At 47.0% G+C, this 25,753-nt stretch overlaps 1 protein-coding gene across 1 annotated transcript in view; it reads left to right on the top strand.

Annotated features, from left to right (window-relative positions):
- Positions 1 to 25,753, top strand: part of VANGL1 (VANGL planar cell polarity protein 1) — a 57,313-nt gene that overhangs the window by 15,914 nt on the left and 15,646 nt on the right. Inside the window, exons 3-5 of the mRNA XM_033200749.1 lie at positions 2,286 to 2,418; positions 6,313 to 6,920; positions 25,565 to 25,698. Of these exons, the coding sequence (XP_033056640.1) occupies positions 2,286 to 2,418; positions 6,313 to 6,920; positions 25,565 to 25,698 (875 nt within the window). The remainder of the gene's footprint in view (positions 1 to 2,285; positions 2,419 to 6,312; positions 6,921 to 25,564; positions 25,699 to 25,753) is intronic.

Here is a 25,753-nt window from a genome sequence, read left to right as displayed (position 1 = left end):
AGAGAGGGAGTTGGGAGAGGAGGTGCAGCACACTTTTAAACAACCAGATCTCCCAAGAACTCACTCGCTGTCATGAAGATAGCACCAAGCCATGGGGGGTCTGTCCCCATGATCCAGACACCTCTCACCAGGCCCCACCTCCAGCATTGGGGGTTACAGTTCAGCACGAGATTTGGGTAGGGACAACTATCCAAACTATATCAGCAACAGACTGTAATTATAAGTTATGCTCTAGGAATACAATTGTTGTCACTGAAAGATTCCCTTGGCCATGGGAGCCTCCTGGCTCTTTGAAGGAATCAGTCAATGCTTATCCCAGGGAGATAACGATAAGGTAGAAGTTTGACAAGAAATCTACATTTTCTTAAGCTAAGTAATAGGTTAACAGAAGATGTGTTGTGTGTTAATAGTTCCATTTACATCTCTTTCTCCAAGGTATACACACTCTGCGGCACTAAGTCAAGACACCGTTCTTTGACATTGGCTAATAGTAATAGCAATCACAGCCACTCTGCATTAGCACTTACTCCACATCCTTGTACTGAGCACTACTTACATTATGTGATGTTGTCGTTGTCACCATTTCATACATAAAGAAACTGAGGTTTTCAGAGATTGAGTAACTTGTGCAAGATCACACATCTGGTAGGGCAAAACCAAGATCTGTTTGTCTCCAAAATCTGCTTCTATCCTGCCTGGGAGACCTTGGGAATGACGACGGCGAGTGGTTGTAGGAAGGAGGGCTGATGTCAAGGTGGCTGTGGGGGCTGGAGGCTGAGGGAACTCACTGACCCTTGAGGGGCTCCTTAGGTGGGGGCTTCTGGGTTTCCTGTTGGCAACTAGAGGGGGAGTGCCAGTTCCCATAGGCGGTTATTGCCCAGGTTGTGACCTGGGCTTGGCCACAATGATTGGTTCCTTTTGGAATTTCATGAATGACCCCCAGGCAGGGTTCTTACAATCACGCTGGAAGACCACCCAGGAAGTTCCTGTGGGGTAAAATGATGCAGCAGTCTGCTTTCCTCAGGAGGCCTGAAACCCTCCCCGTGTACACACACACACACACACACACGCACACACACGCACTCACTCACACACACACACCCTCCACCCCTGCTGGTGTCTTTGGCCTTTTGTCCTAGCTTGTTTGTTTCTATGGATGTCTTCAAGTTCAGCTAGAACCTATGGGAATGACTTAGTTTTGAACCTGTAAGAATGAGAAGTAAACAGTTCTTTGTACTGACTTTGAATTTCCTTTCTTCTCCTGTCCAAAGGTGAAGGGTGAAAATGTGTCCCAGATTTTTTTGGACATACCAAAGCTTAGATATTCTACAGTGTTGTCCCAATTTTAAAAGCCCTAGAAAATTGATTAAGGCAAATTATAACCAAATCAAATCGGTAATTATTACAATAAAGTGTAACTAGCTACAGAAATCCTAAAATTACAATTGTAGGCTTTGAAAAAATATCACTGTTGATAGAGGAAGAGTGACAGGTGGTTGTTTAAAAGTGTGTCATTGGCCGGGCGCGGTGGCTCAAGCCTGTAATCCCAGCACTTTGGGAGGCCGAGACGGGCGGATCACGAGGTCAGGAGATCGAGACCATCCTGGCTAACACGGTGAAACCCCGTCTCTACTAAAAAAATACAAAAAAAAAAAACTAGCCGGGCGAGGTGGCGGGCGCCTGTAGTCCCAGCTACTCGGGAGGCTGAGGCAGGAGAATGGCGTAAACCCGGGAGGCGGAGCTTGCAGTGAGCTGAGATCCGGCCACTGCACTCCAGCCCGGGCGACAGAGCGAGACTCCGTCTCAAAAAAAAAAAAAAAAAAAAAAAAGTGTGTCATGCCTCCTCTCCCAACTCTCTCTCTTGCTCCCGCTTTCACCATGTGATGTGCCTGCTCCCACTTCGCCTTCTGCCATGACTGTAAGCTTCCTGAGGCCTCTCTAGAAGCCAAGCAGATGTCAGTACCATGCTTCCTGTAAAGCCTGCAGGACCATGAGCCAGTTAAACCTCATTTCTTTATGAGAGTGTCAGGTATTTCTTTATGGCAATGCAAGAAGAGTGTTTTGGGTCTTGGGATGGCAGAAAGAAAATATTAAGTAGAGAGTAAAGATCAATGCACCCCTTGAAGTGTGGTGAAGATGGGTGGGTTTTGATGCAGTGTGTGCGGGTGTGTGTGTGTGCGTGTGTGTGTAGAACTTGCCTAAATTCAAAATCATACTTACATTTTGATAAACCCAGAGAGTTAATTAACATGGCATAAATATGCTAGCTCATTGTTGTTTTTCAGGGAGAGAACTAGAGAGAGACATAAGTCACCCCGGAATAAAGATGGCAGAGGGTCAGAAAAGTCTGTCACCATTCAACCTCCCACTGGAGAGCCCCTGTTGGGAAATGATTCTGCTCGGACAGAGGAAGTTCAGGTAAGGATCAAAGGTGGTCTGTAAGCACACTGCCACTTGACCAAGACTCCTTTCTGTAAATGTTTTCCTTAGGTTCTCTTGGACTTTTGTCTTTATTTTTCTAGCATGCTAAATAGTTTATCTATGTCCCGTGGTCTCTTTTTGGTCTGAGGACAGCCTGTCCTGCCCTTTGGTAGCTTGGGGATTCTTCTGAAGTATGATTGGTTGGCCTGCTTTGCATGGTGTGGAAAAGAAGCCAGCAAGGTTGATGACAGGGTAGGGAAGGGAAAAGCTGAAGTCTCTCACTACTCATTTCACAATGGAACAGTGTAAGAGGGAGAAGGAAATTCAGAAACCCTAAGAAGAAGTTTGAAAAAGTGGGACAGCCCAGACTGACCATTACTACTAGAGCTATGCAGTCAATCAGAGGCCACACACTCAGATGCCTGCTAGAGAAACATAAGTTAATTAAGGAGGACCTGGATCAAAAAGAGGGGGCAAAAATATATCAAACAAGCTTTGGGTTAACAGCAGTCTGTGCAGTGTGTCAGTGTGAGTGCTGTAGTGTGGTGCGAAGGAGCCTGTGGCTAACTGGAGAATGATTTGCCTCTGTAAAGGAAACAGTAGCGCCGCAGCTCCAGACACCTACTGTTGCTCAGGAATTCAGGGATTCAGTGTTTGAGAAAAGCTGCAAATCAGAATTTTATATGAAATCCTAACTTTATAGTATTTTTGAAGTACTGACACTTTATTAATTTTTTAAACCATTGAGTGGGTTCTTCTCCAGGTTCCAACTGTCTGGCAGCCCACCTGATTTAAATAAATATCTGAGCTATACACAGAAACATGTTTGCACACCCTCTGCACATCCTGAAATATATATACACATGTCCAGCCTTGCCTCTCATAAACAAAGCAATGTATGATACACAGCTGTAAAGACAGATATAGGACTATAGATGAGCATACATCTGTACACACTTGTGCATACACACAGGTAAGCATTTATAATCAAATAGGTGCACTGAAACTGGAATTCCTCAGAGTATACAAGGTGTTCTTGGGACTCAAAGCTATAGTTGTGGGTTGAACATGGGGTTCACTGAGCAATGAGCAAATGCCTTTAGTGCTGCCTGCCTTGGCTCTGGGATGGCTGATGGTTGGATGGGGCCAGTCCTAGGACTGGATCACCCTGGAGTGCATGAGGGGGTCAGTTTCCTCCTGGATGTGGGTTCAGAGGTGCCGGTGGCCTACAACAGAGGCTCTTCTTTCTGTGCATCTCCTCTGCACCTCATATCTGAGAACTACTTTGGGAAGCTATTGGTATTGCCCGAGGATGATCTGGTGTGAAAAGCATTGAGATAGGTGTTTGGAGGCTGTATTTTTTAGTGGCTCCATTACCTTGAGTAGTTACAGCCTTTGTAGGCCTCAGTTTCTTTATTGAATATCTAGGGGTTTTGATGAAAGCATCTTAGATGCTTTTTCTTCTAAGAATCTCAAGCTTAACAGGATCCTTTGTACATCTGCATTTTTTAGGCATGCATGTGCACCCCAGGAAACTGTTGTGCCCTTCCTAGTCAACCTCTGCCCCACCCTCACCTCTCCAAGGCAACCACTGTGTTGCTTTCTATCACTGTAGTTTAATTTTGCCTGTTTTTGAATTTAATATAATTAGAATCATATGGTCCACCCCTGCCCCCCAACCCACCCCACTCAGCATAATGATTCTGAGATTTATCCATATTTTGGTATGTTTCAACAGCTTATTCTTTTTACTTTTGCTGAGTAGTATTCCACTGTGTCAGTCTACCACAATTTGTTATCCATTCTCCTAGTGAATGGACATTTGGGTTTTTGTTTGTTGGTTGGTTGGTTTGTTTTTTGAGACAGAGTCTTTCTCTGTTGCCCAGGCTGGAGTGCAGTGGCATGATCTCAGCTCACTGCAGCCTCTACCTCCCAGGTTCAAGCGATTCTCCTGCCTCAGCCTCCCGAATAGCCAGGGTTACAGGCGTGCGCCACCAAGCCCAGCTAATTTTTGTATTTTTAGTAGAGACGGGCTTTTACCATGTTGGCCAGGCTGGTCTCGAACTCCTGACCTCAGGTGATTTGCCTGCCTTGGCCTCCCAAAGTGCTAGGATTACAGGCGTGAGCCACCGCACCTGGCTGGATGTACATTTTTATTAATTTTTGGATAAAACCTGAGAGTGGAATTGCTGGACCATATAGTTAAGTGTATATTTAAATTTCTATGAAACCGCCAGAGTGGTTTTCCAGAGGCACTGTGCCGTGGTCCACTTCCACCAGCAATGTTCAAGAGTCCTGGCTGCTTCTGGCCATCGTCTTAAACAGGAATTTCTCTCAGTGTATGTGATACTTCTGACTTTCCAAGTCGAAGGATTATTAGTTCATAGGATTGAGACCTGAACTACCACTTCTTACCATAGCCCATGTATTTCATAAATCCTGTTTTCTGGTCATTACTAGATTTGGGATTATTTGATTATGAGCGATCTCTGTCTTGCTGATGTAGCTACTAACTTCAACTAGCTTTTTGTAAGTTGGTGTCCTAATTTCACCCCCTTTGCCACTGCATCTGACATTTTTTTTCTGAGTGAGAGGATACATACGAATTTCTGAGGCAAAACCTCTTTGGCTCCCTGTGTCTTTTCAGCACCTGGCTGTCTTGTTGCTCCATTATTATTGCCAGTTGTTTTTAAACAGCAGAAGCCTTTAAAATTCTATCAACTGGGTCTTGCTAAGTGAATAGACTAATTGCTTTAACTTGCAACTGCCTAGAAGTTTAAAAAGACAGGAAGCTAGAAAGTAAAAGATACATTATAATAATCCTGGTTGTTTCTATGCCCTTGATGTTTAGTTCATCATGAAAACATGTTTTAGGAAGAATTTTTAAGCCAATCTGGCCATACGTGGATTCTTGGATTTGCTTAGCTTGGTCCATGAGAAATATTGTTAAAGAGTGCTTGACACTGATACTTGTTAAGTGGATCTTGTGAACATCGTAAGGAGTTTTTGTTTGTTTGTTTGTTTGTTTGTTTTTTGAGACAGAGTCTCGCTCTTGTCCCCCAGGCTGGAGTACAGTGGCGCAATCTCAGCTCACTGCAACCTCTGACTCCCAGGTTCATGCAGTTCTTCTGCCTCAGCCTGCCGAGTAGCTGGGATTACAGGCATGCGCCACCATGCCCAGCTAATTTTTGTATTTTTAGTAGAGACAGGGTTTCGCCATGTTGGCCAGGATGGTCTCGATCTCCTGACCTCGTGATCTGTCCACCTCGGCCTCCCAAAGTGCTGGGATTACAGGTGTGAGCCACCGCGCCCGGCCCATAAGGAGATTTTAAAATGTGAGTCCTAGCTGCAGGTAAGCTTGGGTTTGTGTAGTGGTGTGAGCTCCCTTGCTATGCCCTTTGCTCTTCTGGGCTGCTGGAGGGTGTAGTAATACTCCCACCTCCAGAAGCTGGACTTCGTGAGCCTTTATATCCCAGTGTGAATTGGAAAGAAGATGCAGGAGGTTTATCTCTATAGATGAGCTCTCACAAGATTAGTCTAACACCTGGATTGCGCATTGCAGGGCAAACAGCTCCAGGCCCTCAGAGCCTCTCAAGGTTTTTCAACACCGGGGGTGATAATCAATGTTATGTCAATGGATCACCCAAACAGACAGAAAGATCACATTATGTTTTCTCTGTTTGAAAAGGTAAATACTGCATACATTTTGAAAATTTCAATGAAAATTGTTTGAGTTAAAAAGTTCTAATATTTAAAGAGTTAAGCTTTCATTTTCTGGAAGCCTTTGTGAACAGGGCTGGGTAGATGCGGTGGGCCCTGCATGTTCACTGCTCTTTGTAGCTTTTACAAATGACCTGCATCGTGTCATCCTCACTGTCTTCTCCCCACCAGGATGACAACTGGGGAGAGACCACCACGGCCATCACAGGCACCTCAGAGCACAGCATATCCCAAGAGGACATTGCCAGGATCAGCAAGGACATGGAGGACAGTGTGGGGCTGGATTGCAAACGCTACCTGGGCCTCACCGTCGCCTCCTTTCTTGGACTTCTAGTTTTCCTCACCCCTATCGCCTTCATCCTTTTACCTCCGATCCTGTGGAGGGATGAGCTGGAGCCTTGTGGCACAATTTGTGAGGGGCTCTTTATCTCCGTGGCATTCAAACTCCTCATTCTGCTCATAGGGACCTGGGCACTTTTCTTCCGCAAGCGGAGAGCTGACATGCCACGGGTGTTTGTGTTTCGTGCCCTTTTGTTGGTCCTCATCTTTCTCTTTGTGGTTTCCTATTGGCTTTTTTATGGGGTCCGCATTTTGGACTCTCGGGACCGGAATTACCAGGGCATTGTGCAATATGCAGTCTCCCTCGTGGATGCCCTCCTCTTCATCCATTACCTGGCCATCGTCCTGCTGGAGCTCAGGCAGCTGCAGCCCATGTTCACGCTGCAGGTGGTCCGCTCCACCGATGGCGAGTCCCGCTTCTACAGCCTGGGACACCTGAGGTAAGAGGCAACATCCAGGAAGCAGAAAGGATGGCTGATACCTTGCTGGGAGACAGCTGCTCTCTAACACGTGAGGGGTGGTGACCGATGCCAAGAGCTAGGACCAGAGTCTGACCCTTTTCTTGTTTGGGGAGGAGATGCGAAGGTGGGGATGGTTTCCATGTTTATTGAGTTTCTGGACTTCTAGATGGTGCGGGGCAGTTGCTGGCTCTCACCCGGGTTGAGGTTTTGCTGGGTCTGTTCTCAAAGTTATTGGCAGCTCCCAAAAATGATGGAGAAAGGAGATGCACAGTGATGGCTGCCTACTTTGACTCTGAAATTGGCCAATGGACAATGGATAAAGTGACCAACAGCTCCATTTTGTCCGAAATGTGACATCTGATTTACCATGCTGTCCCAGTGGATTCGTGAATTGTTCCTTTCTTCCCCACCCTCAGAGGCCTGGTTTGGGCAGTAAATTACATGGTCATCCTAGGGAGCCTCCAATAAAGAATCAGGTGCAGGTTAGAGACTCCAAATGTGTGAGCCGTGAGTGTTTTGAAAATGTTTGCCTGAGAAAAAGTTAAAAGTCAGTTGGGTTGTCATACTTAAATCTCTGCATGTAATCTCATTATTTTGTGGTTAAATAAGAGTGATTACCATCATTTTATTTACTTCAAGGTAAGCACTTTAAAGATTGTGTATTTAGTCTTCATAGAACCCCATGACCTAGGTGTTATTAATCCCTGTGTCACAGATGAAGAAACTAGGGCTTAGGGAATTTACATAATTGCACAAAAACATGTGGCTACCTCATTTAGGATTCACTCAGATGTCGTGAGGCCAGGGCTGAGTGAATGCTCCCATAATGGCATCTCTCACTTTGTAGTTAGTGGCCTATTTTTCCATCTGTTTTCTTCCAGAGACTATGAACTCCCTGAGGCCAGGGGCCGCCCTTATACCTCATGACATTCTCAGTGCCTGGCATGGAGCATGGACACAGTTGGCACTGAGATGGTCTCTGGGTGAATGCAGAGCCTGGGACATCTGACTTCAAAGCCTTTACCCTCTCCCAGGCTCTCTGCCTCCTTAGGCAGTATATGCTGATGTGTGTAGCCTGCTTGGGGCAGGGTAGGCACTTAGTTCATTGCACCTATTACTGCTGTGATCATGTAGCTGGCAGAGCAGCCAAAATCAGCAAGGGCACACCTTAGTGGATATCAGAACAATCGGCTTTGTCATAGATTTGGCTGGGCTCCAGGGAGGTGGCTCAACCTGTATTTGGAGTCAGGCCACGCTGCCAAACCGTCTTCATGTTGGTGTGTACCCTCTTTCATTCCTCTGGCTTGGCTTGTGCTACGAGGATGGGATGATCTAGCATTCAAGGTTGCTGCCACCCTTGGTGGAAACTGGTGTCCAAGTCGCATGTCTGTGTACCAGAAATCTGGGGTTTTGAGTCCTTCACAGATGCCTGTAGGGCTCTGAAGACAAGTAGGTTACCGCTTTGCCACGTACTCATCTCAGAAGGCTTTCTTTCCCCGTGTTTGGCATCAGGGAATGACCAGCAGATTTGTGTTAAATGTCTACTGTGTTCAGAGCCCCAGACACATCAGGCTGGCTGCCTTCAGAGCTCTATCTCAGCACCTGTGACGCTCACAGTCACTTGGAAAGAGACCAGTGCACCGCTGTCTGGTGGGCAGGTGCAGAAACAGGCCTGGGGTATAGGTGATAGGAACACAGGAGGACAGAGAATTTCAGATTGTGGCAGCAATAAAGCCGAGCAGGAGACAGTCTGTCTCAGAACAGGTTTTGCTGCAGTTAAAGCAGTAGAGAAAAATCCAGCTGTGGTCACGGTGGAGATGAGTGATATTTGGAGCTCTATATGTAAGTAGCCAAGACACTGGCCAGGAGTGAGGTCTGTGGTGGTTTTGATTTTTGGCTCTCAGCCCTAGTTGGTGTGAATTCCACCTGTGTAGGTGGGAAAGGGCAGGGCGTCTTCTCACCATAGGTCATCCAGGGTGGTGGGACTGACTTCCCCCCATGGGCTCCCACATTGCTCCTCCCTGTAAGACTGGTTGAGCTGTACACTGCAGCTGAGTGGGGGTGGAGAGGGCAAACCAAACAGCCTGGGGAAAGTATGCCTGCGGCGTGTTCAGAAAATGTAATTAGCAACAGCCCTCACCTCTCACCACACAGTTCTGCTGGTCAGGGCAGAGCTGGACGGGAGAAGCCAGACTGATTGTGCTGCATGGCTCCCAGGCTTGCTGCAAACCTTTCAGTTTGCTCTCACCATGACCAACAACTGTCCAGTCTTTCAAAAACTCAAGTCAGTCACCCCAGCTCCCCAGGGAGACCTGAAAGGTGGCAAGTGCCCATCTGCCCTGGGGAGAGCGTTTTGAGGTGGTCCCCAACCTCATCCTTTCAGCTTCTCTTTAGGGCCATTGGTTTTCCTCCTCTCCCTGCCTTTAATAAGGCCCCCTTTGTCCCTCTCATGGAGAGCCTGGGTTAGGAGGTGGAAAGAATGGCTGGGGAAAGAGCGATGTCTTTGCTGACAAATGGAGCCCTCAGGGAGAGCCAGATGCCCAAGTGACAGCCAGTCTGCCAGAGCTGGAGCAGGCTTGGCACCTTTCCTCCTGGCATTGTATGGGCCTGGTCACCCGCCGATCCTTGGGCTAAATCTGGTCTGAACCCAGCAGTGGCTGGAAGAGTTACTAGGCCAGAAATACAACTTCTAAGGCCTTTTGTAAAGTGTAGAAGCAGACAGGAGGGAAGAGGGAGCGGGAATAGACAAAGCAAGCCTCGGAAATCAGAATAGCAGGTCTCCATCAGACCCAACAGAATCACAGGCTTTCGGCTCTCCCTTTATGTAAAGCCTTCACCGTGGCAGCAACCTGTCGGGCTTAGGTGCCAAGCGATGGTGAGCTCTTTTTTATGTTTTCAAAGATGATTTTATCGAATTGACTGAGCTATTTTTGAGAATTGTCAAAAGAATGTCTACTCTTCAGTTTCTTAAAGAAAATAGGCTTCTCGTTAGTTCATAAAAGGCACTTGCTGTGGCCCTGCTTGTTGGCAGGAATGAAGTTTTGGGCTTATTTGAAAACTTTCAAAAATGTAAAAAGTTGTTGCAGAAAGTAAGAGACCGTAAATAGATTGAGATACTTCCTACCCTCTACCCAGTGTCCTAGGAGTTACGAAAAGCTTTTCATAAATTTGGACTCATTTGCCCCTCCTTGCTGCCCTGTCAGAGGTCAGAGCAGGTGGGGTAGAGGTGTCCCCTCTTACAGTTGAGGTCCCCAAGCCCCAGGGTCAGAGACCTGCTCAAGGTCACAGGGAATTAGCACCTTCCTGTGCATCATACCCCTTACTCCACCTCACTGTCTACAGCATCCTGGTGTCTCACACAGTCGCTTTGTCATTTTCCATACACACCTTGCTCGTCACTTTTCTTGACCCCATTCTCACAATAAGTTGCTAACTTTTCCAGGATGTTACCAGAGACTAATGACTTTTGATATGACTTTATTTGAGGAGAAACCCGGAAGAATAGAAGAGCCTAAAAATTAGCATTCAGTTAACCATTTTTCAGTTTTGAAACCTCCGAAGGGAAATACTGTGAATACTGGCACACAGACACTAGTGTAATTGACTGGTTGAGTGTGAAATGGTAGAACAACAGAGACAGAAAAAGAAAACCTTAACGATAAACAATTACATAGTCTTTACTGGGTGCCAGGTACCTTCTAATCTTTGGGTTTTTTTGTGGCAAGGGGGATGGAGTCCCTCTCTGTCGCCCAGGCTGGAGTGCAGTGGTATGATCTTGGCTCACTGCAAGCTCCGCCTCCCAGGTTCACACCATTCTCCTGCCTCAGCCTCCCGAGTAGCTGGGACTACAGGTGCCCGCCACCACACCCAGCTAATTTTTTCTGTTTCTTTAGTAGAGATAGGATTTCACCATGTTAGCCAGGATGGTCTTGATCTCCTGACCTTGTGATCCGCCTGCCTCAGCCTCCCAAAGTGCTGGGATTACAGGCATGAGCCACCACACCCGGCCGTACCTTCTAATCTTTTAACATGCAACTCAGTTTTCACAACAATCATGTGAAGTAGGTTCTGGTAGCCAACCTCCTTTTCAGATGAGCAAACTGAGGCGTGGGAGAGTCAGGTAAGTCTAAGGCCTCATTTGTAATTGTGGGATCCAGGATTTGAGCCCAGGCTCTCTGCTTCCAGAATGATCTTACCCATTTCACCGTACTACCTCTGAATAGATAGGTTCATGTTCACATCACTGCTTTAGGAACACATGAACAAACCCAGAAGCATTTTTTGAGTGTTTCCCATGTGCCAGCCTGATTGCTGGCTATTTTTGTATACATTATTGTGTTTCACTTAACACAGCGCTTAGGGCTGGAACAGAGAGAATGTGGAGGATTGTCAAGATGGCTTGCACTCTGAGGTCCATTCCTTAGCTCTACTGGTTATTTTATTCACTCAGTTGACAAAGCTTGGTCCTTAAAGTCATAGCAGTAGTTGAGCCTTTGGTCGGACCTTTTTAACTTCCTATACTTCACATGTCTCAAAGAAGATATCTTTTATCTATTGTTGTGTAACAACTACCCCACCACTTAGTAGCTTAAAACAACCAATACAGTATTTCTCACAATTCTGCAGCGTGGATTGGGCTCAGCCAGGAGGTTCTTTAACTGATCTTGCCCATGGTCCTGTGCGATTATACTCACATGGTGAGTCAGCCAAGGCTGACTTTCTTTTCCTGTGTATTCTGTCCTCCTTCTTTTCCTATATATTCTCTCCTTCTGGTGGCCTCTGCTTGTTGTTTCCTCACTAGGTTGCTAGACTTCTTAAATGACAGTTCAAGGCTCCCAGGAGCATAAAAGCAGAAGCTCCCACCTAGGCCTTTTAAGGTCTGGGCCTGGAATTGTCCCAGTATTATTTCTACTACATTCTCTTGGTGAAAGCAAGCCACAGCCCTATCCCATATTTAAGGAGAGAGGACGACATAAGACAGAGGCTACTAGGGCGTAAAAGTCAATATCGCAAACTCCCACAACCACCTTGGACTCTCTCAGAGTCTGTTTATTCTTATTTTGCATATAGTTCTAACCAATTTAATTATTGATTTCTATACCTTAAAAAGCCCAGAAGTAACATGTTTTGAGGGGGAAAAGCGCTGCTTTAAGGAGCTATATGAACATCAATGAAAAATGATAGCTGATAGTCATCAACAAGGAGGGAGACAGAGAAACCACAAAAGCAGGTATGACTCAGCACTCTGGGAAACTTGCCACCGTGACCCATTCTGTAGGATATTTATATTTCTGAAGCTCCATTCTACCTAATTCAGCCAGCAGGTTTTAACCGTTTGGGTTTTTTTTCTTTCTTTCTTTCTTTCTTTTTTGAGACGGAGTCTCGCTCTGTGGCCCAGGCTGGAGTGCAGTGGTCGGACCTCAGCTCACTGCAAGCTCCGCCTCCCGGGTTTATGCCATTCTCCTGCCTCAGCCTCCCGAGTAGCTGGGACTACAGACGCCCGCCACCTCGCCTGGCTAGTTTTTTGTATTTTTTAGTAGAGACAGGGTTTCACCATGTTAGCCAGGATGGTCTCGATCTCCTGACCTCATGATCCGCCCGTCTCGGCCTCCCAAAGGGCTGGGATTACAGGCTTGAGCCACCGTGCCCAGCACCATTTGGGTTTTTAAGCTTCAGGGTCAAAGTTTTGGGATCAGAAATGCTTCATTCATTGAGACTGAGAAAGAGTAGCTTATAAATCGACACTGACCATAGACCTTGATTTTGTGTCCCCACCCAAATCTCATCTTGAATTGTAGCTCCCATAATTCCCACATGTTGTGGGAGGGACCCAGTGGGAGTTAATTGAATCACAGGGGCGATTTCTCCCATACTGTTCTTGTGGTAGTGAATAAGGCTCACAAGATCTGATGGTTTTATAAGAGGAAACCTTATAAGAGGTGGCTCTCATTTTCTTTCTTGTCTGTAAGATGTGCCTTTTGCCTTCTGCTGTGATTGTGAGGCCTCCCCAGCCATGTGGAACTGTGAGTCCATTAAACCTCTTTTTCTGTATAAATTATCCAGTCTTAGGTATATCTTTATCAGCAGCATAAAAATGGACTAATACAGATCTTTTAATCAAAGACGTGCTAACTAATCACAGAACCACCTGTTCTTTAGAAGAAATGATCCTTGGATTGCTTTTCAAGCAATGGAAGTTTATGATTGTCACATTGTCAATTGGGATTATATTCAAGGAAGTGTTACGGACTGAATATTTGTAGTCCCCCCAGATTCATATGTGGAAGCCCTAACCTCTAGTGTGGCGTATTTGGAGATGGAGCCTCTAAGCAAGTAATTAAGGTTAAATGTAGTCAGTGTGGGGCTCTGATCCCATAGGACTGGCATCCTTACAAGAACAGATGTGAGAGAGCTTGCTCTCTCTCTGCACACACCCTTAGAAAAGGCTGTTTGAGGCCACAGAAAGAAGGTGGCCATCTGTAAGCCCAAAAAAGAGCCTTTGACAGGAACCACATTGGCTGGAGCCTTGATCTTGGACCCCTAGCCTCCAGAACTGTAAAAAAATAAATTTCTGTTGTTTAAGCTACCTAGTCTGTAGCATTTTGATAACAGCAGCCTGAGCTGTGACAGGAATATTACATACACTGGAGACTTTTGACCCCAGAGACTTTTGACCTGTTGAAATAGAGCTCATCTTGTCCTCTCTTCAGCTCATGCAGGCATCCTCCCAGCTTGTACGGGGACCTTGCTTCTCTGGATTGCACTTTGATTTTCTAGTTTTAAGTGACAAAGGGAGAGTCTCTTAGGGAGGTTAAAGTTACTCCAGTAATTCCAGGATATTTCCAGCTCCTTTTGAAATCTTATGTTTGTGATTCTGGGTCAAGTAATGTCCAAGCCGGTGATTACATTACTGGTAGGCATGTCTCTCCTGCTGGGCCACGCCCTCCATCCTGTGTTCACGATGAGCACCAACGGTCTCCAAGAGCCCAGAGTCAGTGGCTGCAACGTTGGGAAAATTCTTAAATGACCATCAGTGGTTTTGGCTTATGTTACTACGTTCGTGGGTTCATATGCCATCTCATTTTTAGAAATGTGTGTTTTTGTACTCCTGTAATTACTTTTTAATAAAGATATTTTTCCAGTCCTCAGCCCCACTCCATAGCAAAGCAAAGGACAAGAGCAAGTAAGGGCTAAAACAGAGTGTGGAGGGTTTTGCTCCAGCCTTATTTTGCTGTGGGAGAATTTTGAAGGCAGGAGTGGAGCTGCCGTTTGTGGTTTGGTGCTGTGGTGCCTGTTAAAAGTGGCTTTAATGAGAGTGTAAGGTGCTGCACACTGAAGCCCTGTGTTTACTCAGCTGCCTCCTGCCAGCGGCCACAGCTGGGATGGCTTCCCTCGCACGGCGTCTGCCCACAGCCTTGCGCCGAGGCCCAGAGGACTCACAGGGAAAGGAGCTGGCAAAGGTGAAGCTGGTTTTCATGGTCTCCTTAGAGGCCCGGCCCCTGGAAGATGGGTCACACTCTCTGAATGCTGTGCTGTTGGTTTCCCTGGAGGATTCTTGCTGCAGGCCAGGGCCCGTATTTTCCACACTCACCACGAGTGGCCGGGTGTGACTTGACACAGTGTGAAAGTAGCGGGGCACGAGTGCTCAGGAGGGCAAACAGCCTGCGACCTCCTTTCCCTGGCTGCAAAGCCGCCACTCGGCTCTGCTCCTGCCCAGGTTTCAGGGAGCCAAGATCCACTTGGGCAGGCCGGAAGCCTCAGACTCCAGACTTCATGTTGTGCTCCTTCCTGCGTACTCACGAGGAAGATGAGGCAGTCCAACTTCCTGGGTCGGGTGGAGGTGTTTCGAGTCCATATCTAAATCTTTTTCTTAGAGCACCCTAAGCAGCCCGCTGTCTTTGATCCCCATGCCTCTGCTGTTTATCTTGGTGTAATTCATCACTGTAATTTAAGACGTGGAGAGAGCAGAGTTCCCATCCCAGGCAGGGGAGGCACAGTGCAGGTTGGACTGTGCAAGGAAGTGGCAGCGTGGCGAGGTTTGTGCCGCGGCCTACGAGCAGGGCTGCGTGCTCCCCAGGCAGACTGTGGCAGAGCCAAGCCCCTCACTTGTAGGGAAGCGTGTCTCCTAGGTGCCCCGGTGGTGGAGGTCTGCCAGCATCTCTGTGCTGCGGGGAAGGCAGCCAGAGGGCTTCAGCCATAACTATCTCAGCCGCTCAGCAGGAGACCAGCAGTGTCTCTGCACTCAGAACTGCCACTGGGCCATAGTGTTAAGCCTAGGAGGGGTGTCCATGTTAACAACCTTGTATTGCTTAGTTGCTGAGACCAGAAGAACCAGGTCCTTGCGTGAACTGTTAGCTACTTCTGGTTCTCACAAACTCCTCCCAGTGTTGATAGAGAATGGTGTCCTCCGGGCATGCTCTGGGTATAGTTTTATTTGTATTATTAGGGACTCATGGAGAAGTGCTCTGGGTGTCCCCCACACTGCACTTTGGAGATCATTCTGTGATTCACCAAGTCCTGCTGATTCCACTTCCTTGGCGCTCTGGGACTAGATATCCTAGGCTGCCCATCTGCTTGTTCATCTTTCAGAGGAGATACCCTGCAGGGCTTGTCCACAGCTTGAATTTCAAAGCAAAAGCCAGGCATGCTTTCCAGCCTTCAAATATTGGTTCAAAGAATTCGGCTGCTGAAAATTCTGTGTACCTGAAGCACCAGCAGGCCCGGGACAGGAGTGAATCCAGGTGGCCTGAGGAAGAGCCTTCCCGCGGGCCTCAGCCGCCACACAGAACCTCTGATCTGTTTCCCTTTGCAGAATGGGCAGTCTCCTGTGTCTCAAGACCTCAAGCAGAAACCTGTGGCCCTCCTCGTCTATCCTGAAAGTCCAACCAAGTCCAGGCCTTCGTTATGAGACCTGTTAGTAAACATGAGCTAATTCCAGTTTTTGCCCCTCTTTGTCCTTCTCAAGTTCCAAGGTGATCATTGCCTGTTATCTATGGGACTTGTGTGAGCTAACTTCCCAAGTGCAGCTGTGAGACAAACATTTTAATTAAAAGGCAGAAGGGCCAGGAGATATAAACACTCATGTGCCTGGTTGTCAGTGAAGGCGGTGGCGTTCAGCGTCCAGGGGCTAATTATATTCTCTTCTCTGGGACTCACACAAATATTGCCACAAATGGTCCTGACTGTCAGACTGAAGTCATTTATCTCCAAGTGTGGGGAGCAGTGAAGCCCATACATCCAGGTAGATTAGCTCTTACGGACTCTTCTGGAAAGTAGCAGGTGGGTAAAACTGAGAGCATCAGCTATGGCACCCTAGCTGGAGGTTTTCACAGAAAGCTGAATCAACTTGTCTTGGGGGTTCTGCATTTTAGAATTTTCTCAAAGACCTAGGTTTGGGCCCTAAAATGCAGCCATCAGAGCAGGCACACCTTAAAAAGTAGGTAATGCGTGGCCTTAGTGCCTGGGCAGCCTTCAGTACTGGCCTTCTTTGGTTGTCCCTGTCCACTGACCCTCCTTCCTCCCATGCTCTCACCTTTGCATTCATCTGCAGCCTCAGTTACCATTGACCAGCCTTGCTGCTTACCTGCCTCCACCCTTCCTTCCCTAAGTTCAAGTACGTTAGTTTCCTAAGGCTGAAGTAACAGAGTATAGCACAAACTGGATGGCTTAAAAGTTCTGCTTCTCAGAAAGTACAAAATCTAGGTGTTGGCACAGCTGTGCTCCCCTCAAAGGCTCTAGGGAGGAATCTTTCCTTGCCTCTTCCTAGTTTCTAGTGGCTGCTGACAACCCTTCATGTTCCTTTGTTTACGGCTGTGTCACTCCAGTTTCTGCCCCCATCATTACGTGACCTCCTCCGTGTGGGTCTCTGTTATATCCTCTTTTTTTTTTTTTTTTGAGACAGAGGCCTACTCTTTCGCCCAGGCATGAATGCATTGGTGGGATCTCAGCTCACTGCAACCTCTGCCTCCCAGGTTTAAGCAATTCTCCTGCCTCAGCCTCCTTAGTAGCTGAGATTACAGGCACACACCACCACACCCAGCTTATTTTTGTATTTTTAGTAGAGACGGGGTTTCACCTTGTTGGTCAGGCTGGTCTCGAACTCTTGACCTCAAGTGATCTGCCTGTGGCGGCCTCCCAAAGTGCTGGGATTACAGGCATGAGCCAAAGAGCCCTGGCCACCTCTTTTCTTATACGGATACCAGAATGACTCTACCTTAACTAAACATAACATCTGCAAAGACCCTGTGTCCAAATAAGGTCACATTCTGAAGTTCTGGGTAGATGCACATTTTGAGAGACACTATTTGCCACTACAGGTTTCTCCAAGCTGTGCTGTCCTGTGACTGAACACTGACCCCATTGCTCTATTGTGGATGTTTGGGAGGATTAATACCAGCCTGTTTCTGCTCACACTGCTTTCTCTGCCTGGAATTTGCTTTACAGCCTGTTGTCCATGGTGTGACCATCCTTCATCTTGTAAGACTTAACAGTCCAGCTTTGCCTCCACTGTGGATCCCCAGCGGGAACGCCATCCCCCTCTTCTTAGTGTGCATGTTCTGTCATGGTCTCTGGATCACTTGACTGTACTTACTGTTTGAGTGGTGCTCACCACTGATTGGAGCGTAAGCCCCCGCAAGGTTTCATTTACATCCGGGTCTCAGTACTGGGGACTTAGCAAGTGCTCACCATTTATAACTGCTTTTGATGGAGTTGGAGAGGCTAGTTATTAAGATTTTTCTGAATGTAGCATCCTTAGCTGGCTTTCAGGATAGTGCCTGCATGCCCTAAAAGGAGATATTTGCAGATTTTACTCTATGACAAGAAAACTTTTTAGTGCTTTTTCTGTCAGCACGTACTTAGGTAATGAGAAGAATGACCTGGCATATATTTGGGGAATTAGCATGCAAGAAGTACTTTGACATTTTCCACATGTGAAGAAAGCTGTTTTTCCTGATCTAACTGAAAGGATCAAATTCGTATTTGAAAAGATGTGGCTAAAACTTGAAAAGGACTTGTCCATGGGGGATGTCTTCATCTCTTCTCCCTGCTCAGGGAGAAGTTGCAGGCCATAAAGTGTGAGGGCGTCAGTCTGCATGAGCTCTAAAGCTCAATGTTAATTTCTGATTTTAATAACATGTGAGAGTACAAGTTTGATTGCAGAAGCCACAATCAAGTTCACAGGAGGGTGAATGAATGGGAAATAGAAGGGACTGTGTGTACATCTGTGTGTATGTGTGCATGTGTGCACACATTTTTTTAGGCTTTGGTTCCTTTAGCTACAAAATAAGGGAGTTAAAATGGAGGTGATTTATGGTGATTTATGGCCACAATTGTTTCCTTCAAGTATGTAATAGGCTTTCACAAGAAAGGGGGACTTGGGTTCAGAACAAAGCATTGGGTGAACCAGTGGTAGAACTGAAAGGTCATTTCAATGTGAAAGTGAACTTTCTTTTCAAGCAAAGGCTGGATGTCATCTGGGAGCTTATAAAAAGAAGTGGTATATGGATGCCAGGCACAGTGGCTCACGCCTGTAATCCCCGCACTTTGGTAGGCTGAAATGAGTGGATCCCTTGAGGCCAGAAGTTTGAGCCAGCCTGGGCAACATGGTGAAAATCCGTCTCCACCAAAATACAAAAGTGAGCCAGGTGTGGTGGCATGTGCCTGTAGTCCCAGCTACTCTGGAGGCTGAGGCATGAGAATTGCTTGAACCTGGGAAGCAGAGGTTGCAGTTAGCTGAGATTGCACCACCTGCACTCCATCCTGGGCAACAAAGGAGACTCTGTCACAAAAATAAAAATAAAAATTGGCCAGGTTTGGTGACTCACACCTGTAATCCCAGCACTTTGGGAGGTCAAGGCAAGTGGATCATCTGACGTCAGGAGTGCAAGACCAGCCTGGCCAACAAGGCGAAACCCTGTCTCTACTAAAAATCAGCCAGGCGTGGTGGCCTGTGCCTGTAATCCCAGCTACTCAGGATGCTGAGGCAGGAGAATTGCTTGGACCTGGGAGGCAGAGGTTGCAGTGAGCTGAGATATGCCAGTGCACTCCAGCTTGGGTGACAGAGTGAGACTCCATCTCTAAATAAATAAATAAATAAATAAAATAATTTCTAAAAATAATTGATATAGGGATTGGGAGATTAGACTGATGGACTCTTGATTTCTCTAATTCTTGAATCTCTGCTTGGGTGAACACTAAGATTCCTTCCATTTCTAAAATTTTGAGGTTCAGTATAAATGGAAGTAAGGTCATGCTTTTGTGCCTAGAGACTATGTGTATGTTCTAGCCATCGACCGACCCCATCCCTGCTGCAAAATGTTCATGCTCATTATTAGTAATGAGATAATATTTTGTGTTTGTAGAATGCATTATAGTTGATAAATGCCTTCACTGTCATTATTTCATTTGCTCTTCTCAGCAACCACATGCGGTAGTCAGTATTATCTCTTTATCCAAGGCCAAGGAAAAGGCCAAGAAAGCGGAAATGACTTATACAGGATTACAGGGTAGGTAGCAGGAATCTAGACCTTCTGGAATCTACTACTCCTTCTACAATGGATGCCTCCCTATACATAGGTTTGATTTTCAGGAGGCTGAGAGTTGGCAGGAAGTACTGCATAAAAACAAAGAGTAGCATAACTTTGTGGCCCCAGTCCCTAAGGAAGACTGCAGAATGGACCCATCTTGGCTCATTCCCCATGGCAGTACCCTCATGGTGGGTCTCTGGGGGAGGTTGATACAGGCGCACATGGGATCAAGTTGGCCGCTTCAAGATATATGGCCATGTAAGCTCATGGTGGCCATCGTTTATGAGTTATTTACTTTGAATAAGCACTTTAAAATGTGTTATTTCATCTTCAGCATAGACCTAAACCAGGCGGGCTGCTCCTCTTTAGGAAGCAGGGAAATGGAGGGTGAACTCCCAAGTCTCCAGTATTTTTCCTGGTCTAAATGCCAACTAGCTTTGAAGTCGCAGAATGTCATGGAACTTGGAATCATCCCAATGGATATTTAAGCTCATGAGACTTAACCTGCCTTAGGGCGGTGCCGACCTCAGTCAGCACCTGGTATACTTGGATCTCGCAGGCTGCTGCTGGAGGTTCTGAGTAGCTGCCTGTACCAGGCCTGCCTCAGTCAATTCATTAGCCTTTCAGTAAGACATTTTATGCCGCTGAGTATTTTGGAGCCCACTTACCTTGGTAAGCAGGGTTTTCTGTGCTGTTCTTCCCATCCTGCAGATGAAGAGTATGAGGTTTGAAGAAGTGACTAATTCGTTCAAGTTGAATGAATGAGTGAGAGAGCCTGGAGTCATGTTGTCTGGGGCCAGAGTCTGTACCAATTGCACTGTGCGTGCCTCCTCCCGCAGCCTCTGTGCAGATTCAGACATGCACAGAGCATGGGGAAGCAGTGGATGGTCTAGGTATGCAGGGCATTAATTTGATTTGTATTTTTTTTCTTCAGAATTTATCTTTAAAAAATATGTCTTTCAGATTTTTGTGCATTAACATTTGAACTGTGTTTTGAGGTGCTTCTTTCCAGGTCTGTTTAAGAAATGTAGTCCAAGGGCGAGCCCCTCTTCTCTGTTGCCATGGCAGTCATATAACAGTTGTCAACAACACTGGAAGTGCTTTCGTGGTTGATTAGACACAAAAGACCACAGCCTTTCTCATTCCACCCTCTTTGTCTTGCAAAGAAAATAGGCCAGTAGGCAATGTGGTCAGCAGTGAGTTTTAAATTAAAATGTAGCTGTCGGATTCCCTTAGACCTTTACGTAGACTCATTGCTGGTCTGTCCTTCCCAGGAGTTCAAGTTTGGACCAACCTAGACCTAAGCCTGTTGAGGAGGTTTTTATGCATTGGTCTCAAGCGAATTTCTGTCACAACTAGGTGTACCTTCATGTGCTGTTTTCCACAAATCTATGTGGTCTGAGAGAGGGTGTTTCTTTCCTGGGGTTGTGACTAGGCAGGTATGTTGGCATGCGGCACCAGTTGAGCAGAGAGTCCTCTATCTTGGGAAAATGCTCATTGTTTTAGGTTTCTGCGGGGGCTGAGTCCGTAGTCTATACTTCAGGCTCCCCCTGACAGCAATACAGGGGTCCTGTTCAGTCAAGCTACCGCCTTTTCTCTCTGAATGTAATGGTGATAACAGAGGGGCAAGTTTCTAACCAACTTGGTTTTTCTTGCCTCCCACATTTCCCCAAGATTGTCTGGTCTAGAGATTGGGGTTTGTAAAAGGATTTGCTTTTGTTCATCTCTGGGGCCCTTTTTGCCTCTGAAATTCCATGATTTTATGAAATACATATTCAGGACTGATCTTAGGCCTATGGGAATTCTAAGATTGCATGAACAGAGAAGCTAAGCCTGTAAGTATTATATACCCATGGAGGAACCAAAGGATGTGTGTCAGGAATTTGCATAGGTGAGCTTGTTGAAGGGGCAAGACCACCTTCCTTGAAGACATTACAAGTCACGTGTCATCATCTTCGATACTGCAAGTTTAGGGACAGATCAGCGAGACCTGGAGGATTCAAAAAGACTTCCTGAAAGAAGCCAGTCCTGTGTTGGCTTTGTGATTCCTTCCATATTTGGAGGGTGGAGAGGAATCGAGGCAGGAGGAATGCTGGGCGCTGACAGTGGTGGAGGGAACGGCTGCTCCCTGCGTCCTGGCCTCCTGGGGCTATGACCGAGGCCATGGCATAGTAATTAGGAATGACTGATAGCCAGTAGCGAGGGAGAATGTAGAAAAAAATGTAAACAAAACAACCTCACCTATTCACACTTGCTGCAGCCTGGGACAGAGTGGGGATAGATGGCCTCCACCTCCTGATGGAACCCAGTGTCTTCACTGCATTATGTACATGGCACAGCTGAGTGTTAAGATGCGTAATCATCTGGAGTAATCAAGAAGACTTAAATCATACATCACAGACCTCACTCTCTTCAAAATGATGAAGAAAGGCCCGGCGCAGTGGCTCACACCTGTAGTCCCAGAACTTTGGGAGACCAAGGTGGGCGGATCACTTGAGCTCAAGAGTTCAAGACCAGCCTGGGCAACATGGTGAGACCCCGTCTCTTCTAAAAATATAAAAATTAGCTGGGCGTGGTGGCACATGCCTGTAGTCCCATTTATTTGGGAGTCTGAGGTAGGAGAATCTCTTGAACCTGGGAGGTGGAGGTTGCAGTGAGCCGAGATTGTGCCACTGTACTCCGGCCTGGGTGACAGAGGGAGACTGTCTCAAAAAATAAAAGATGAAGAAAGGCATATTGGATTTTATCCCAAAAGGTCACAACCATTTTATTTAAGTCATGCACTTAAGTTTTGTGTTTAGTTACTTGGAAATTCTCATTCCCTAATATTGCTAGATATGCTGGGCATCAGACAGACCATCCTCTGTAGGTGAAAGCATGCACACTCTTGCAGGTGTTTATCAACTTCTCCCTGAGATCCCTTCAGCTCCAGCATTGGCTTCTCAGCCTGGGAGCTGGCCAGGCTCTGAGTCATCCCGTTGCTTCTCTGAGAGGGCAGAGCCAGAGGGAGTGCAGGACGCCTGCGCTTTCCCTTTGTTTGATATTTTTGAGCAAAGGCTCTCACTCCTTGGGAGGACTGTGAGAGCTGTGCCTGTGACACCCAGGGCTGGCATCTCACGATACCCGCTTCCACCCTGGGCACTTCCTGGGACGCCAGGACTTTGCTCTGAGGGGGCTGTCAGGTAGGCTGTGGACTTGGCTCATTTGGAGAGCTGGTCCATTTGGAGAGCATCTGCTGAGGCCCCGTGCTGGAAGGCAGTGGGCCAGGAGCCCTGCTGGAGACAGAAGCCACTGCTCTGGGCAGTGCATCGCACTCACAGGGTGGAGGGTGAGAGACACAGCCAGGAGGCTTCAACCCAGCCATCCCCTCACCGGCCCCAGCTGAATTAGTGGGATTCCCTTGGCCCCTGCTCACAGCCTCGCTGAACAGGAAACCAAAACTCAGCAACCACAAGACAGTTTTGAGTTGGAGATGGTTCTGAGGAGAACTTCTGATGATTGCCTTTTAATTTTTAAATTTAGATCAAGGTAATACTTTTCTATTGGGAATCCAGGGGCCTGGAGATGTTTCTGTATCATTAAAGGAGGGGATGAAGTGGGTTTGAACCCCAGTGGGTGTGGGTGTGTAAACTGAGTCTTACAGCCATGCAGAGGGGCTCCTTGCCTCCCAAAGCCCAGGCACTCCGGAAAAGGCACACACAGGGGTGAGAGCTGAGCTAGGCACACCAGGGAGTGTGTGTGTCTGTATGTGTGTGTGTGTGTGTGTGTGTGTGTAGAGAGAGAGATCAGGGAGAGGGCTGCAGTGAATATCTGGATGGGGTAGGAATTAAGAAGCACTTGCCTCTCTCTGGAGAATGCCATGGACAGGGGGCAAGGATGGAGTTGGAGCCACATTGACTTGGAGATTGCTAGGTGAGACTTTCAGGGCAAGCAGAGTGGACTTCTGCAGGAAGAGCTCTAGTGACACACAAATCTCCACACAAGGCCACCTCCTCAGGAAGGCTGCACCCTGTCCCAGGCAGCCAGAAGCTCTTCTCCGTGGTTACTTAGACCCACGTGTTCCAGCATGAGAGCACACTCACTGTCATGGGGTTCATGCTCCATGTACTGACTAAGGAGGAGCTCCTTCTGTCTGTCTTGATATTCCCAGGGCTTAGCAGACACAGGCACTCAAATATGGAATGACGAGTGAGCAACTGAGTTAATTGAATGATCAGAGTTTTTGAAATGCAGATTTGCTGTTAGGAGTCTTAGGTTTACTTCCATTATGCAAAGTTGGTCTCACCAGATTTCCCCTGATAGTGTTCCCCAGCCTCACATGACTGTACATTATCTAGGACAACATTAAGTACCAACTGAATGCAGGCACTGCTGGGGATATAACTCAGAAAGTTTTGCCATGATTCTGCTCTTAAGCAGGTTAGCTGGCTGACTTCCAGATTCAACTCTGTTAAAGTCTTGAAGCAGAGCTCCAGGGGGAGCCAAAGGGGTGGGTTGACAGAATTTCCAGCGGATGGTTTAGGAGCTCCCTTGCCTTGGTGTGAAGTGAAGATCCCTGAGCCATCCTGAGAGTGTTGGAACACAGTGCGGTCATCCAGGAATCAAAGGGAGCCCCGTCCTGGTGCTCCGGCTACTGCAAATAATCCTTGTAAGCCGATCTGCTTAGCAGAGTACTAGAAAGGAAAATCTAAAGGGCAAGATAAAAATATATCTGTGGTATTTAACGTGGTAGTGGTTGGAGATGTCAGCACGTACACTGTTACACAGAGGCTACATGTTACCGGAAAGCCCAACTTGGAGGTTTGTAAATCATATCAGAGTTCCAGCTCTCCTACTTATTGACTGCATACTGTTGTACAGGTCATAGATTTTTGAGCCTCAATTTTCTTACCTCGAATGATTGTGAGGGTGAAATGAGAATCAGGTATGTGCAAACCCTTGCTGTATCATTGCAAGGTGTTCTTCAGAGTGGCAAGTGTCATGCACCGTAGACCAAGAGCATATCCTTTTGCTGTCTAGACTCATTTCCAATTGTAAGTGCCCTCCCACATCCTCTCTCCCACTTGTTGGACGGTACCTGTTCTTTGTTCCCCTGTTGCTCTCTGACGACCAAGCAGAGGATAGGTTGGAGACCTAGAATATCAGAACATGGATAGTCACCTTCATACCCCTCTGCCAAAGGCCAGAGATAGCAGTCCAAGGGGCAGGGGGATCCAGAAAGATCAGGTGGTCTCAGTGGAGGCCCTCTTTTTTTTTTTTTTTTTTTGAGACTGAGTTTCATTCTTGTTGCCCAGGCTAGAGTGCCATGACGCAATCTTGGCTCACTGCAACCTCCGCCTCCCAGGTTCAAGTGATTCTCCTGTCTCAGCCTCCTGAGTAGCTGGGATTACAGGCATGTGCTACCACGCCCGGGTAGTTTTTGTATTTTTAGTAGAGAGGGGGTTTCATCATATTGGTCAGGCTGGTCTCAAAGTCCTGATCCACCCGCCTCAGCCTCCCGACGTGCTGGGATTATAGACGTGAGCCACCGTGCCCGCCTGAGGCCCTCTTAAGTACACTCTGCCCTGGATGGCTGTAGTTGTTCTGGTCTGTGTACAACCTAAGTTCCAGGATTCCTCATACCCAGGGGCACCGAGGGCTAGGGGACAAAACCTTGAATGAGGACCTTAGAAACCTGAATCTATACTTTGTTCTTTCACTTATTAGCTCTGCAACCATTAGTAAGCCTCTTGCCCTTTGGGGGGGTTCCTCAGTTTCTTCTTTTGTAAACCGAGGAAAAATAGAAAAAGTTCTTGGGTGCCTAAAACTAAATGTAAGTTATGAGTTACAACTTCTTCCTCTTTCAACAAAGGGCTAGATGGGATGCGGCTAATCACAGGTCCAGGAAAGGGCACAGAAGCCACTTGGCCATGGGGCTTAGTATCAGCTTTAAGTTCTCATCCTGGAGACCAGAGGTGTGGTAGAACCCGGTGGACTTCTGTATGAGGTTATCTTTGATGTTGTGTTCCTTGACCTGACTCCAAAAGAGGATTTTTCATTTAGGACCTGCGTATTCAGTGAAAAAGCTTTGCATTAATTTTGTTCTTTTTTTCTCAGTATCCAACGAGCGGCATTGGTGGTCCTAGAAAATTACTACAAAGATTTCACCATCTATAACCCAAACCTCCTAACAGCCTCCAAATTCCGAGCAGCCAAGCACATGGCCGGGCTGAAAGTCTACAATGTAGATGGTATGTGCCTTGAAAGGGTGTCTGCAGTGCTCATAGGGGTACAGTTGGGTGACTG

This window comes from Trachypithecus francoisi, unplaced genomic scaffold (assembly GCF_009764315.1).
Source record: "Trachypithecus francoisi isolate TF-2019V2 unplaced genomic scaffold, Tfra_2.0 Lachesis_group5, whole genome shotgun sequence".
In the NCBI taxonomy this organism is placed as follows: domain Eukaryota; kingdom Metazoa; phylum Chordata; class Mammalia; order Primates; family Cercopithecidae; genus Trachypithecus; species Trachypithecus francoisi.
The sequence above is the reverse complement of the archived record's forward strand: the minus strand, read 5'-3'. Positions and strand labels throughout refer to the sequence as shown.